General features: G+C 30.6%; 1 protein-coding gene across 1 annotated transcript; it reads left to right on the forward strand.

Annotated features, from left to right (window-relative positions):
* Nucleotides 1–7,485: 7,485 nt before the first annotated feature.
* LOC107455232 (male-enhanced antigen 1) lies at nucleotides 7,486–15,225 on the forward strand. Its single transcript, XM_016072739.4, has 4 exons — nucleotides 7,486–7,970; nucleotides 12,654–12,731; nucleotides 14,561–14,624; nucleotides 14,708–15,225. The coding sequence occupies exons 1-4, from the start codon at nucleotides 7,767–7,769 to the stop codon at nucleotides 14,923–14,925; spliced, it is 564 nt and encodes a 187-aa protein (XP_015928225.1). The 5' UTR covers nucleotides 7,486–7,766; the 3' UTR covers nucleotides 14,926–15,225.
* The last annotated feature ends 1,412 nt before the right edge of the window (nucleotides 15,226–16,637 follow it).

Below are 16,637 nucleotides of genomic sequence, written 5' to 3' on the forward strand. Positions count from 1 at the left end.
CTAACATTGATTTCTTATGTTCATTAGAATTTTCATGATTTTCTAAACAAGTTCCTATGTGTTTCCAATCAGAAAATCCGGTTGTGTATTGAGAAGGAATTTTAGAAAAAAGTTTGCAAGTCAAACAAAAAACAGTACCAACCCTGGTTGAATAACATAACCAAGATCTTTCCAATGATTGACCATTTTTCATTTTCTTAATGAAATACCTATTTGAAAATGTTCTGTTTTGTTCTTTGTATTTCTTTATTGAAGCTGAATATATATTTTTCGGATCTTTATTTTGAAAGTCAGTCATTTCATGTGAGAGTATGTCATTAATAAAATCATTATTTAGCAATTCTGGCCACAAGCCCACGTCAACATATTTCTCAAACTCAAACTTAATATTCTCTAAATTTCTTTCCGCCTCTGTATTACCGTCCTCTTGCTAAACACCAATATAATTTTCTGTGGGATCAGAGGGTTGCTGGTAGTCAAGACTTTGCACATTTTCATCACTTGTATTTTTTTCTTGGTGTTGCAATTTTTTGCTCTGGATAAGATCCCTTCTTTTTCGCTTGTTAATAAATTTGTAGCTATTTCATTCTCGTTTTTATGTTCTAATTTAAAAAAAGTTTCAATTTTTGCACATTTCTTTCTTTCTTTTTCTCCATCTAGTTGTAATTTCCGTTTCTCAGCTCCACTTTTATATTTTCTACCACACATATTGTAAAATAAGACTTTGATCTTTTCCTGAAAATAAGCAATGAACTGGATAATTTTCTGGTAATAAACAGGGAACGAGATTATCGATGTAATATTGTTCTTCACGTCACATTTTAATACTTTGTAATGTGTGCAGTAATTCACAAATTATCATTAAAAATCGATTAAAAAGTTCGTTTAGTATTGAAAAAATACATAAAGAACAAGAAAAACATAATTTATAATTCTTTTTAATTACCAACTAAGAGCAGGAAATCTTTTCTTATACTGATTATGTACTTTCAATTATAAGTAAAATAAGAGAAAGGTCAGGTCTTTATAACTTTTAAGTTATCATTTATTAGTAAACTAAACAAGTTTGTCACTTTGACGACGAGAACAGAAGTGCGGGGAAAAAAAATTACGTCGGTCGTTATAGACGCGAAAAAATCCACTGACCAAAACAAGCGACGGGGAATTCTCCGTTCCGTTCGATAGACGTGCACATTCATGAGCTGATTGATCTCAGGGTTGCCAACTTGATAATAGTTTTTTTTTAATATTAGATACTTTTTTTAATTCAAAATATCACCTATTGTTTTCAGTGGGGATTGGGGCCCTTTGTTTCAACGGGGCCCTGGGCTGCAGCCTAAAAAGCCCTTAAGTAGATCCGCCCCTGGAGATAGCTGAAGATCCATCGTGCCTTCCCGCAAATGGAGGATTGACTTTCCGTTCCGAAATGGAGTTTGTCCGATTTCCGGACATTGAAAATCAATTTCTGGATAATGCTGAGATGCCATTTACTAAAACCAGCGCTTCTGATGGTGCTGGACTAAAAAAATCCCAGAAGAAAATTGAAAAAAAGTACACTAGGTAAATTATTTTCGCAATTATTCGATGTTTTGTAAAGTAAGCACTACCGCACTAGTCCCGAGGGAACTATGAGGTCAATCATGATTTTTATCTACACTGAAAATTTTACGGTTGTTTCGCACAATGAACATTAGAATGAGATGGGACAATTTGAGTTTTATTACAGACCAATTGTGGTGAAACTGTTTGACCTCTGTAGTTTTAAAAATTCAAAACTGTTTTTAATGCCATAATTGATTTTTTCCCCTCTTTTTTGTTAAATATTTTTATAAATTAAAATAATGAGAAAGCTCAAAATGATAACAGAAAATATTCTGTACTTATTTAAAAAAATATAAATCTCAGAATATCAGTTACCAGATTTATCTATTATACGCTTTTTCTTCTGGATTTTAGATACTTCCGGCATATTTCATATTCACAAAAATATTACTAATTTTTTATTCAACATTTGCATTTTTTTTAATTCACTAACCCTTTCAACGAATTTTTAAGGGTTTTCATTTTCTATTCTTTTAAATTATAGTTACTAGATAAATGTTACGAACAATGCTAGAATTAATGTATTACAGATGAAAAATGATGTACTTGAAAAGTAACCATCAGTTCAGGACATTGTGTGGTATAGTTGTAAATATTTTTTTAATGTTCAACTTTATTTTGTAGCTCATCCAAAGCCAGGCAGAGCCTCAGAGCCTTGTCTGAAAGTGTAAAGAAAAACAAAAAAAAGGAAAAGGAAGAATTAAACAAGGCTTTTCGCCACCATGTGGATCTACTTATGGACATAAAACTTGGCCTCAAAAAGAACAACTCCGATCCTCGCAGATTGTATGACCTGCTCAATTCGGAGGAAGTGATTTTTTCAAGTCGCATGTCGCTAACTTAACTGCGAAAAATTGATGAACTTCAGAAAAATGGACAGTTTTTCTTTAACTAAGAGGTGAGACAAAAAAAAAATGCTGCCTAGAATCTGTTTAAGCGGCATTTAGGTCCACTAACCTAGTATTTGTTTATATAGTGCACGGAGAAAAAAATGGTAATGACATTTTTGAAAAAAACAAACAGGCATAATTCTGATTATTAAAACTAAAATAATTTTTCCGTTTATATGGTAACAGTTTAAAAGAAATTCTGGTTTTCGAAATTAAAGTTTTTATTACGGCATATTTAGTAAACAATATAAACCTAAAACTTAAATTTAGTTGAATAAATAGTATTTTTGCCATGCTCTTAGGTATTATGATAAAATTTCACTACAAATTCAACAGCATTTACTAAATTTTTTCACGTATTTTAAATCCCCATTTTCTTGCTAATTTTACCAAAATCATTACCGTAGTAATATTGCTATTTTTTTCAAAATTTCTACGTTTCAGTAAATATTACCGAGCATTTTGGTTTTCTCATAGAGCCAGAAATACTGTCAATTTTACCATATTCTGGTAGTTTTGACTGTTATTTTTTCTCAGTGTAAAAGTGGATCCCTCCCTAAAAATAGCATTTTCAAAATGGACTGTCACAAAAAAAAAAATTGAAAAAATGTAGACGATTAGGTCAATAATTTATCATTTTAAAGCTACAAGTCCTCGAAAGACATGATATTGGGTTTGGTCAAGAAGGGAAAAAATTAAGAATTGAAATTTCACAAATTCGGTTAAAACAGGACCTTTTACAGTACTGAAAAAACTTTCTCGCCAAATTCCTCAAATTCAGAGACCTTTATTAAATTTTAGGGTTAAGTATTGATAGAAAATTTTCGTTTCTTAAAGATAAGTTTTGCAATCCCTACTACGGTATCTTTTGTGAAAAAATGTGATTGAAATTTTTAATCTTTTGCTAATTTGAAATAATGAGTTTTGAAAACTTTTGCCAAAGGACAAAAAAAAATCTTCCTTTTTAATCTTTAACTGAAAATTTTGTAATCATAATCATCAATTTCTTTCATACATTTATTAAAAAAGAAGTTTTAAATTCATGAAATGTATTATTGTGAAGCAATCTTAATTAGATCAACAAAATTAATTGTAGAAAAATTTAAACAAGATTTCTAATTATAAAAATGTACCTCTTTTTTGAAACTCTTTTATCTATTGAAAAATTTTAAAGAGAGTTTCATAAAGAGATAAATAATACAAAAAGTTATTAATATTATTGTAATTATTATTTTAGTTTCATGTAATATTTGACAGCTAATAATTAATTCATCATTTTTTCCATTTCAGTCTAAGACGACTGTATGTATGAAAGTAGCTGTTGCGTTGACGATTTTCTTGCATTGCTATTTATGAACTATATATTATGAGTTGCATTGTACACCCCAAAATTTTTTGAACAAAATAAAACCCTTTCGGCTAATTGATTTTGTCATTATTAGAAATTCGAGTGATTTTTGTCTTTATTCCCTTTTTAATAGTTTATCAATCTGAAATAAATAAATTTCCTTATACTTTTACTATATTATTGTCCTTAATGCATATTTTTTTGGAGGCATTTACGTAAGAAGCTGCAAATAAAATTTAAGTGCGGGAAAAAAAAGGCCCCAATTGAATCCGTAATACCCCCAGTGAGGTAATAAGGAGGCAAACGATATTTAAGAGAGGGAAAAACAAAAGCTTAATCACACCAGTGATATCCCTAGTGAGGAAACAAAAGATGCAATAGCGTTAAAGTGAGGGGAAACAATAGCCCAATTAAACTTGTAATATCCCCAGAGAGGGAAAAAAGATGCAAATAATTTTTAAGTGAAGGAGAAACTATAGCCCAAGCAAACCTGTGGCGTTACTAACGACAAAAAAAAGGATGCAAATAACATTAATTTAAGGGCGAAACAAAATGCTTATCAAATCTGTGTCATCCCGAGTGAGGAAAAAAGAGATGCAAATCACATTAAAGTGAGGGGGAAACAATAGATTAATCAGACCAATGATATCCCCATTGAGGGAAAAAAGATGTACACAACATTTAATTGACGAAGAAACAATAGCCAATCAAATCTGTACTATCCCCTTAGAAGAAAAAAACATGCAAATAAGATTTCAATGCGGATATACTAAACAACAATCAAATCTGTGATATCCTCAGGGAAAAAAAAAGAAGATGAAAATAACATTTAAGTGAGAGAGCTACAAAAAGCCAATCAAGTCTGTAATAATCCCAATTAAAAACATCAAAACCTGTATTAAACATTTAGAGATGTATCTAATTACAACCCATCGTTGCCTGTTAGTTCTGATGCTTGAATAGGTTTCATCATTTTCAGTCTAGTTATCCTCAGTAATAATTAGTCGGATAATAATCCGGTATTTTTTTCTTCTCTTGAATATTAATTAGTGATCTTTAATAAATGCTGAACTTTATCTTCATGTTATGATGCATGTATACTCAAAACTAAGGAGGATTAGTAATGTTTTCTTCTGGTCTTACTTATTGGAATTACTGTTGTCCTTAATTGAGAGACTCAAACAAATTTTGCTCAACTGTAAATTTTTATATGTTATGTATGTGAATTAACTGTAATTGTATATTAGTTATGATAAATTTGTATTTACAGTTGACTCATACTAATAACTGCTATTTGCAATTAATTGATCATAACTTATAGGTATTTGCAGTTAAATCATAGCCACACTAGCTAGTCAGTAAAGAAATTAAACATTAATAATAATATCAATAAGATGATAATCTGATTAATTTTCTTTATTTACATTTGCAGTCAATAGAGACCCAAACAAAAACAAAAAAAGTGACAGAAGAAAATTAAAATAAAAATATCTGAAAGAGGACTAAAATCAATGATTGATGGCTAATGGCATTTTTTTGTATATAATTCAAGTATTTTTGATGAAAATTTTCATTGCAAGTATCAATTCATCAAAAAATAATAAAAAATACAGTGGAGTCTCGATAATTCGAGTCTCTCATAAATCCGAGCTAGAGAAAAAAAAAGTCAGCCTTACTCTTAAATAATAACAAATACATGCGCAACAAGTGGAATAATTACTACAATTGATTTCCCGACGATTACTATGATTGGATGTTACTAAACAATATCGTGTTTAACTCTAAAATTTGAGAATAGTGTGTTTAAACAAAAAGCATTAAATAATTATTTTAAAGTATTAAACTGCTGCAGTAATATAATGCATATTGTAACTTGGTTTAATGTAATAAATGTTCCCTGATCCTCTTATATAAGTAAATTTTCTTTTTAAATATATTTTTCAATTAAGTAACTGAAAATTTTGTTTCATTAAATTTTTACGTTTTCGAAAGTTCGAGGTAGGTTCCGTCCCGTCCACCACGAATTATCGAGACTGTACATTAATAAAAATTCAGAACATAATAATAATATCCTACAGACGAAAAAAAAATTTTTTTTTAAAAATGGTGGCTAATGATAGTTTTCAAATAATTTATTTAAGTTTTAATATTGTTAATAACAGGGTAAAAATGCGAGCCAAGATCGATGGAACTCAGCTGCAATTTGCATAACAATGGGAGCCGAAAATCTGTCTCAGCGATAGCAATCCCACACAATTCCAAACGCCAAGAGATTTCCAGAGCTCTTGCGTTAGATCAACAATAGGTTGCTATTTTGTCGGGAGGTGTGGTTGATGGAAGGGCCATGTGGTGAAGATCATTCGCCATCTGCTTGTGCTAGATGTTGTATATCTCCATTCAAATGAAAAACACAGATTTTTGTAGACGAAGGCTCAACATTTTTTATTTCCTTTCGGTTTTGAGAAACATGTTCATTTCAGTAAGCGGCTCATCAATTCACAAGAGCCTAACTGCACCACGTGCATGCTGGATCCTCCCTGTGTGCTCCAGGGAGTAGGTAGTAATTTAATTTAAATCATTTGAATAAAAATTGTTTTCTTGCTGAATTTATCTGATGCATCAAATAATTAGGAGATAAGGAAAAACTTATTATGGTAAAAATCAACGATTAAACTCTAGAGCACACAGGGGGATAAAAAACAAAATTTTTCCTGCTGCTTAAGAAAGCAACCAACTATTCGAGATCCACGGGGAATACTGGTCTATCTCCAAAAGATAGCGTCCCCTCCCTAGCGGTTGCAAGAATCTCTAAAGACGAGCTATGAGTCGAGCCCTAGAGATCCTGCAAAGGCAATGAAGAGGGCGCTCCTGTTGGAGACAGCCCAGTAGGAAAAGTAAACATTGTGGTGATCCCATGATCACACCACAGTTGCTATATCGACTCTGTCTCGAAAAAATAGTAAGTTTATTTAATGAGATTTTTTTCAACTTGTTTGTTGTAGAGATGGGTCGAAAGTAACGTAACAGTGACTTGTCACAGTGACTGGAGCAGTCACTGTGACAGCCTGTTCCAACCAAAAAGTTGTCACAGTGACTGCTCCAATCACTGTGACAAGTCACTGTTACTGTCACTGTGACAAAAATCACTGCTACTGTGACTGTGACAAAAATCACTGCTACTGTTACTGTGACAGATTTCACTGCTACTGNATATATATATATAAACCTGAAAATAAAATGAATGATTATAAACATCCGAAACTTCGAAGTGGTTTCGTTTATATAAAATTTTTAAAAAATTACAATATTTTGAGTTAAATTTTTAATTATTTAAGTGAAATTTTAAGATAAGGCGCACTTTGCAGGTCTGCACCTAAGTCTATGTACGACATTGATAATATCGCATGAGAAAAATCTCACGAACAAATCAAACGAGAACCTGATTAGCGATTTTTTCGCTGCATAAAATTTTCTTCAATCGGGTCCAGATCATTCGAAACGCATTCAATGTGCAATGCAGACGTAACATGCGCGCCTAGTGAAAGAATCAATGCATCATTGGATGCAGTGAGAATAGCCTTGCAAAGGACCCTTGAAAACTTTTTTTTTGAAGTCTTAGTGACAAGTCCAACTACTATTGAATATAAACAGCATTAAACTACTCAATTTATTCAACGGAATAAACTGGTCACAGTGATTTTTTTTAATTCCTGTTAAGAAATAGCTGTGTAATCTACATTTTATATTTCAACTGATAAAACTGATGCCATCTATTGAAATAGTGGTCATAGTTACAATCCATAGAAATTTGGTGTTCTTCAATAATTTGTTATTCTTATTCTATTAAAGTCTTGTTATAATATAAATTGTCTTACAATTTTTTAGCTAAATCTTGTTATTGGTAACTAATATAGCTCTTAGTGAAAATGCCTCCCATAATACCCATTCCAAACGATATTCCGGAAAATGGCCCAGAAAATAGTTCGTCAGAGGTTGATGCTGGTCTGAATGTCAACATTATGAGTGATTCTGATAGTCCTTCAGACGACGAAAATGTTGGTCATGAAGGATATGAACCACTCTCTCAGGATCCAGATTGTTTTATTGACAACCAATATGACATTGAAGAGGTATTAACATTGATATTTATTATTGTAAATTCCATTTATTTATAATATGTTGTGCTCTTACCAATAAATTTTGAAGTTATATATGACAGTAATTTAATTTTGCAATTTAATTTTTCATGCATAACATTATGATTTGTAATTCATACTGGCTCTTAAGCAGATTTGCCATCCATATTTTTTAATACAAATTAAGTTGTTTTTACAATTGGAAGATTAAGTAATTTCTTCAATCATAGTCATGGCTAAGAAAATTGAAGATATATTGGTGAGGAAAATAAAAATTTCAACCTTAATTATTTTAAGTTGCGAAATCAGTGTTTTCATCATAGAAAAAAAATGGGTGAGAATTTCTCACCTTTCTTAAAAACAGGGTGAGATTTCAAAAAGTTAAGTGAGATTTCTAAAAACTAAAAAAAACACAAAAACTCTTGAAAAAAAAGTCAGTTCTTTAATTATAATACATTTTTAACGTCCTCTATTTTTTAAAGCATTGAATATTTTTGGTGCATCATCATAGAAGATTTTGCCTTTACAGGGTATTTGTCCATCTTACATAAGTGCATAAAAAATTTGAACGTCTTACATGATACCTTACCTACCGTAAACAAGAGGTTGCAGAGAAATGTGTTCTGAAAGGGGTTCCGTGGTTGTGTTCTGTTGTTCGAAAAGGTTCTGAACAATACTGGTAAATAGGGAAGCTAGATAATGGGGCAGGTGTTGAAAATAATGAAAGATCCAGGAAGAAAAGTGAAACGGATTTTATTCTAAATGGCGTAATTCGAAGCTTTTTCCAAAATGCGAGAAATTCGCGAATTGTGAAATTGATTTATAGATCGCGCGAATTTCTCGCGGTAATAATTTTTTAATGCGAGAAAAGAAAAAAATATGTGAGATTCTCGCATTCTCGCGCTGTAGTGAAAACACTGGAAATTCTGTGCTTAGCTTAGCACAGCAGAATAATGAATACATGGTGATGCTTTGAAATGTAATAATAAAAATTTTAAACCAAACAATATTAATTACAAGTTTGAGAGAATTAAATCTTTATTATATGTTACACTTTAAATATTATTTATAATTTTTTTTGTTTTATATGTTAGAAATATTTAATTAAGAAAATATTTAAATATGAAGACAAACAGTAAAAAATCTTTTCTTTGGTATTTGTATGTATCTATGGCGTATAAATCACCTTCACAAATGACACAGTGTGGGAGAGGCACACATACTGGAAAAAAATTACACAATGAGATACAATAAAAATATTTTTTATCTGTTAGATATTTTTTAATTTACTTTATAAATAAAATAACCCTTAAATTTGGAATATAACTTTGGTAAGATAACTTGAGATTTTCTAGTATTATTAAGATAATTTTTTTTCTTCAATATAGTAAGTGTTAACAATGTTTTAATTACGTTCCTTTTTGAAATACTGCGTTTTCATCTCAATTATAATTTTCATTGTCTTAAATTAAAAGAAAATTAATGATTATGCATCTCTTCATCATAGTGTATTTGTTTCATTTTAAGTTTTTTGTGCTAAAAAAACTATCAAATGATTAGAAAAAAAAATATATATTTTTTTATATATATACTAAGTAAAGATATATCTTTATTTAGTAATTTAGTCAGGAATAATTTGTCAAAGAATTCATACTTTTCGTACCAACTGGCTTTAAAAGTTCAGAATTTGCTTATACAGTAAAACCTCGCTACAACAATATTTTGGGAACTTAATATATACACTCTATAACAAAAAGATCGACGCACCAAGAAGGAGTTGACCAATTAAAACGAAAATTGGTGGATCGGAAGACAATGTACAGAATAGTAAATGATTAAAATTTCAGAACAATTGAATGCATTATTGCAGAGTTACAGTAACAAGTTCAATAAGGTGTTGACCCTCCTCTGGCCTGGATACAAGCTGCCACACGGCGTGGCATAGACCGATAAAGCTCCCGGATGGTCTCATGCAGTATATCCTGCCAAATTCGATCCAATTGTCGAACGAGGTCATCAACATTCCGTGCCAGATGAAAAGCCAAGCCCAGGGCGCTGCAAAAGGAACGGTAGCAAAACAGGTCTTAGGATGTCGTCGGTGTGCAGCAAGTGTACCTCTAATGATGACCAAAGGGGTCCGGCTGTCAAAGGAAATGGCATCCCAGAACATAATGCCTTGTTGAGAGCCGGTGTGGCATGCAATAGTGAAGGCAGGATCCCCCCCTGCCCTGTGCGTCTCCAAACACGTCTTCGATGATTGTCAGGACACAGTTGGAAGCGGGATTCGTCGCTAAAGACTATATGTCACCAGTCGGCATCATTCCAGCCTGATCGAGCCATGCACCACTCTAATCTGGCTCGGCAGTGTGCAGGCGTGAGTGCTTCTTGGTGCGTCAATTTTTTTGTTATAGAGTGTATATTGTTGTAAAGGGATATATTATTATATCGAGGGCCTACATACTTTGGGGATACAATAAAAAAATTTTTTTAAACTTTTAATGTTATATACGTATTAACTATAAACCTATTTATTTATTTTATAAAAATTTAATTTGCAGAGTGGTAATTATGGTTAAATATGTAATCAGATAGGTAAATATTACTTCGTAAGAGATAAGGAAGGCAATTCTAAGAATGGAAGGTCTCGGGGTGGTTTATGTACATTAAGGATGGGGTGTTAAAATCTGAATACAAAAGCTGTTCACTGTGGTGAAAAAAAATAAAACATGTACATAATCAGCAGTGAGTCTTCTCTTGTCAGAAAAAAAATCACAAAATATGATAAAATAAGATTTTTTACATTATTTGAAAACCAATAATAAATGGAGAAAATAAGGTTGAAATTTGAAGGAGGGGGGGAAACGTTTTAGAGAGGTTTATTGCTTCAGAGAATATCGTAACATTAAGAGATGGATAACATTAATTCATATGCAAGTTCGTGGGGATCACGTAACATTTTGTAATAGAGGGAGTTGTATCGGATATCGTAGTAGGGAGAGTTCACTGTATTCTGGAAAAATAATAAAATCGAAATCTTCTTTCTCATATTAAGAACATTTTCATAATATTGATTATATTATTGAAAACAACACTTCGTTAAGTAAGGGTAGGATAAAATAAGCTAATGATAAGTGAAAGTGTGTATGTTACTTGTATATTAAATAATTTAAAAATGAGCAATGACATTGATGCATAAGCAAATGGTTTCCCACTTTGTTATTCAAATTTTAGGAATTATTTATGTGTTTTAAATTGGAAGCAATTGCATACATATAGAATTATTTTCACCCTCTACTGTTAACTTAATATAGCAATTTATTCTTAGTTTTTTATGTTTAGTTTAATTTTGCATACAAAACTGAAAAATACTGCGGTGGTGTCCTATTTAATTCTACTGTATTACTTTTTCTCGGTGGAAAATTCTACGTCTTAGGAAAATTTTTATGTGCCCTGTCTATGATTGTTAGCATTTTTGTCACGCTATAAGTGGAATAACTGATTTTCATAAGTTACATAGATGGATAGGTTGTGATTACAATAAAATGGTAATAGTACAAACAAAAAAAATCAGCATATAAATATGAATTCTTCTTCTCTTTGGCACGACAGCCCAGGATGGGCCTTGGCCTTCTCAACAAGCCTATGCCAAGACATTCTTCCCTTAGCCAAGTTTCTCCAGTTAATTATCTTTAAAATTTGTAGGTCCTTTTCAAGGCAGTCTAAAAATCTTAGGTTTGGTCGTCCTCTTTTTCTTGTACCTGTTGGCCTGGCACATAAAACGTTTTTGGTTGTCCTGCTATCCTCCATTCTTATAATGTGGCCTGCCCATTTAATCCTTTGAATTTTGATAAATTTAATGACATCAGGTTCTTTATATGCTTTGTAAAGTTCCGTGTTTGATCTTCTAAACCAGGTACCGTTTTTACTTATTCCACCAAAAATGCTTCGCAGTATTTTTCTCTCAAATCTAGCTATCATATTTTCATCTCCACGGGTCATTGTCCAGGTCTCACATGCGTATGTAAGCACTGATCGTATAAGACATTTATAGAGTAACACTTTTGTTTTTCTTTTTATTAGGCTTGACTTAAGATATTTTCTTAGGCCATAAAAACACTTATTGGCCATCGTGATTCTCGTGTGTATTTCTTGTGTAGTGTCATTTTTGTTGTTAATCTTAGACCCCAAATAGGTGAAGCTATCAACGGCTTCGAATTTGTATGCTCCAATTTCAAACTGTGTTTCTTTATAGCCAGCTTTTGTGCAGGGCATATATTTAGTTTTATTTTCATTGATTCTTAATCCCATCTTAATGGCTTCCTTCTCCAGACATAAAAAGGATTGTGTTAGTGCTGTCTGCGTTCTAGCGATAATATCTAAATCATCAGCAAAAGCCAATATTTGAACTGATTTGTTGAAGATATTTCCTCGGGTGTTGATGTTTGAGTCCCTTACTATTTTTTCTAATGCTAGATTAAAGAGGAGACATGCCAAGGCATCTCCCTGTCGTACACCATTTTTAATTTCTAATGGATGAGAAAGACTATTCTGAATATCTTGAATGAAAGACTATATGAATTATATCACATTATTTCAACTATGTATAAATTGAATATATATTTATATAAATTTTTTCATACTTAATTGTTTATACCTAATTGTATATAAATTTTTTAGGATGGAAATTTTTTAGCAGAAGAGATGTCTGGTGAAATGGAAATTAGCATGATAAATCATCAGTCTTTATTAATACAGGTATACATATTTTGATTAGGTAAATGCAATTTTATATTGCAGTTGTAATATTTTGTAGATTTAGAACGTAAAAAATACCCTTAACGAAAACACAACAAAAATGCAATTTGAGCTTACTAATTTTTAACTTAGTTAAAAATTAGCAATCCATTTTATAAAAGTAACTCATTTGGGCCCATCACACATGCTTAAATTTTTTTAGTTTCCATAAATTTAAAAAATTCAAAACTGACATACAAATGTCAAAATTGCAGTAAGAGCCATTAATATTCACCAAGTTTTCAGTGTTTTGTTTGAATTTGTAACTGGCTAAGAATGTAATTTTGTACTAGAGATTTTTTTTACATTTTATATGTTTTCACCCTTTGACTTAACAAGTTTTAGAATTCTTTACGAATTTCGCTTAAAAGAATTTTCAGAGAGTTCTTCAGTAACCTGTTTGATGAAATTCACAATCCAGTGAGGATTAAATAGTCTCCCATCTTTCAAATTTTATGCCAATGTCTTGACAAATTTTACTCATTTTATAAACTCTTCATTAGTTAAATAAAAATATTCCTTTTTCATCTTTATTAGTTTAAAAAAATACACCTTAATTGACTGAAATTTTGATTATTTTTTTTAATTGCAAGTTGTTCCTTATCTCTCTTTTTAGTTTATCTATGTTTTCGTTTGATTGAATGAGCATTGAAGTGCTTATTAAACTAGTTTACTAATTATTATTTTTTGATATTAATATAATTTGACCCATTTCAATTTTAATTAGAGAAATTTGAAGAGAACTTGTGAATAGTTTTTATAAAACAAGATGTTTTGCTCTTCAGTTACCCTTATTAACATATTTATAAGATCTATTTCAACTGATTCATCATAAGAGCTGTTTATCTAAAACTGATTATGACATGCTATGTTATAGAATAGTGGTCACCAATTTTTCAATCCTAAAGAACCACCAAGCAATAAATATTCAATCTTACAGATTATTACCTCGTTTTTTAGGAAAAGATGGGAGGTTCCCCAACTCATTAGAGTGGATTTTTAAATGTCTTCCTCTAAAAAAGTGACATGTTTCAGCAATTTTTATAACTTTTGTAATTTAAAAGTTATTTAAGGTGGTAAGTTTTCAAATGAACAAACTGTATATTTTCAATGAATTTTTTAAATTTAATATGATATTCTATGAAAAATAAAATCTAAAAGATGATAATGATTAATTAAAGCTTATTTAATAATTAAAACTCGAGAAGAAAACCGCTGAAATCAGATGGTTGTGCATAAACAAGACACAATATTAACATTACAACTATTAGGCTTGGTTTATAATCACACTGAATCAGTTATATGATTTATTAGGTATCTGCAAGAGATGCTAAACCTGATTGGCTGCTAAATTGTGGCATAAATAAATGCCATGATTTAGCAGCCAATTGGGTTCAAAATTTCTTGCAGGTACTAATTATAATAGAAATATTTAATCAGTCGAAAGGTAAAAAAATTGACCGATTGGTCTAGGCAAGGTGTAGGATTTAAAAAAAAAACTATTACTGACAAAAAATTTTTTTGTTTAATTTTACATCTTAATAATTAGTAGCTTCAAGAATATGGCAACTGTACACATTAAGTTTTGTCTCGTAAACTCATAGTTGCTCTTTCTTAACCATTAAAAGAATCTCGAGTGCAAAGGGTTAACAGACAAATGGGTGCAATAATCCTTAAGTAATGATTCAATTAGCCTCACTGTACTTAAATCTTATAAATATTAGATGATTATTAATATTTTTCTTTTTAGTAGAATTTTTTTGTAATTTTTTTTATATTTTTAACTACAGAATTCAGTTACTGATGAAAAAGCTACTGGAAGACTTGTACCCGAGGACATTAAAATGGATGAAGGTGAGAGACAAGTGTTTTCACCCTATCTATTCTCTGCAAATTTTTATTCTTGTTATTTTTATTTTATCCCCTCCATATTTCAGAGCACATTGAAACCATAAAATCAGTGATGAAAAATATTACTCTACCCACTTCAAATTTACCTCAATGGGCAAAAATAGTTCCTGAAGAAGAATGGAAAACTGCCCTGTTTTCAGAGATGGTGGTTAAGAAATGTGAGAAAAGCTCCAACAGGAAACAGATGTTAGATGTTTCCTCTAATAACTGCTCATTAGATTTTCAAACTGAAGTTCCTCGATAGGAATACTCGTATAAATCCGAATGTAACTTTGAATGTTTATTTTGGTTTCTCATTTTATTTATTTAAAATATTATATAACAGGTTATGTATTTGCACTTTATTCTATTCAATATTTTATGCTTTCTATTGAGTTTATTTACACATATTTAACTAGTAGATAAATTTTTATTTCAGTATTTTACAAGAACTTTTGTTTACTGATCTATATTTAGATTTTCCTTATTGTTACTAATAATCCTTATTGTTGTTTCTTAGCATACCGTTATATTTATTTAATAAATAACTAATAGAAAACTGGTATTACAGAATTTTTTGTTAATGGGCTACATAGGAAAGTGATGGTTGATTAATTTACCCCTATAATATTTTCGGTCTATTAGGGAATAGATACAGATTTTCTATTTCATATTGATCGGAAAATATAAGTTAATAAATTTCTAACTTCATTTGTGACATAAAGGGAAGGCAAGGTTGGATGTCTTAATAAGGTATATATCTTAACTCCAATTTTTATTCTATTAATTTTCGATAAAAATGTCATAGGCTACATGAAACACATTTTATATCTTTCTGAAATACTTATAAAAATCATCTACTCCAGTTATTGTTTAAGTGTTTTTTTATTTATTGAAATAAGTAAAAAAAATTACTTGGTTTAAAGTAAGCATAGGTCAATTGTGCTATAATACTTACGTCTGATATAATACTATATAATATTTAGAGTTTACTACATTTTTTTTAAAATAGAAATTTAATTCTAACAATTTTGTATATAAATAATAATTAAATTTGGATGTGTTTCAAACTCTCATCATATATTTTAAAATTTTTATGTGATGAAAGTATTAACATTTGCTTTTATCTACAAATATTTTTCTTCTGTGACAACATAAAGTTCGGTATTTCTCCATCCATTGGCAACACTTTAGTAGGTTGTCTTAAGTAATAATTTAAGTAATGTTGTTTACAAGTATTTATTTTTGACACTTTCTAAAATGGCTGTAGAAATTAAAAATATATCGCTCATGGGCTACAATAGCGGCATAACTCAAAAAATACCCATTTTGGACTAAGAACAGGTGTAAATATGAAAATACACATTCTTTCAGCAACAATACTTGCACAACTCATAATTTAACTTGAAGATAATCTTCGTTTAAGCAAACGAAAAAATTTCCTATGCATTTTGCTTAGAAATGAAAACTTTAAACCCACTTATCTCAAAACTTGTGCCACGATTGCAGCCCACGAGTGATATATGGTGCAGCATAGCGCCATACCAAGCGACAGAGCTTGCTTTTTACAAGCAATAGCATATATGTATTATATGATACTCGAGTTATGGCAAGTGAGGTCAATGAGTAGTATAGCATGTAATGGAGCATTGGCATGAGTTTTCCATCTTACATTGAGACAGAAATAGAAATAATTTTAACACTTCCGCCACCGACAACACTGAAACCTCTCAAGGTCATTTGTCTGATTTACTGGGTGATGAACCGATTTTAAATACATAAAGAACTCTGACAATATTATGGACATCTCTTGAAAATTGAAATCAAAGTATATCCACACTGAAAAATTCGGTTAATATATTGTTATAATAGGAAATGTGGTTGAGAAATTAAAACATTTAAATACAGTTATGTTGGGCTCAGTTATTACAGTCAAACCCCGCTATAGTGAACCTTCAAGGGACTGAAATTTAGGTT

The sequence above is a fragment of the Parasteatoda tepidariorum genome, chromosome 9 (genome assembly GCF_043381705.1).
Source record: "Parasteatoda tepidariorum isolate YZ-2023 chromosome 9, CAS_Ptep_4.0, whole genome shotgun sequence".
NCBI classification, from domain to species: domain Eukaryota; kingdom Metazoa; phylum Arthropoda; class Arachnida; order Araneae; family Theridiidae; genus Parasteatoda; species Parasteatoda tepidariorum.

What these genes read in the sequence shown, in the direction of transcription:
- LOC107455232 (XM_016072739.4), top strand. Translation starts at nt 7,767, where the DNA reads ATGCCTCCCATAATACCCATTCCAAACGATATTCCGGAAAATGGCCCA. An exon ending in ATCAGTCTTTATTAATACAG is followed by an intron (nt 12,732 to 14,560) that starts GTATACATATTT and finishes TTTTAACTACAG; the next exon opens with AATTCAGTTACTGATGAAAA. An exon ending in GGACATTAAAATGGATGAAG is followed by an intron (nt 14,625 to 14,707) that starts GTGAGAGACAAG and finishes TCCATATTTCAG; the next exon opens with AGCACATTGAAACCATAAAA.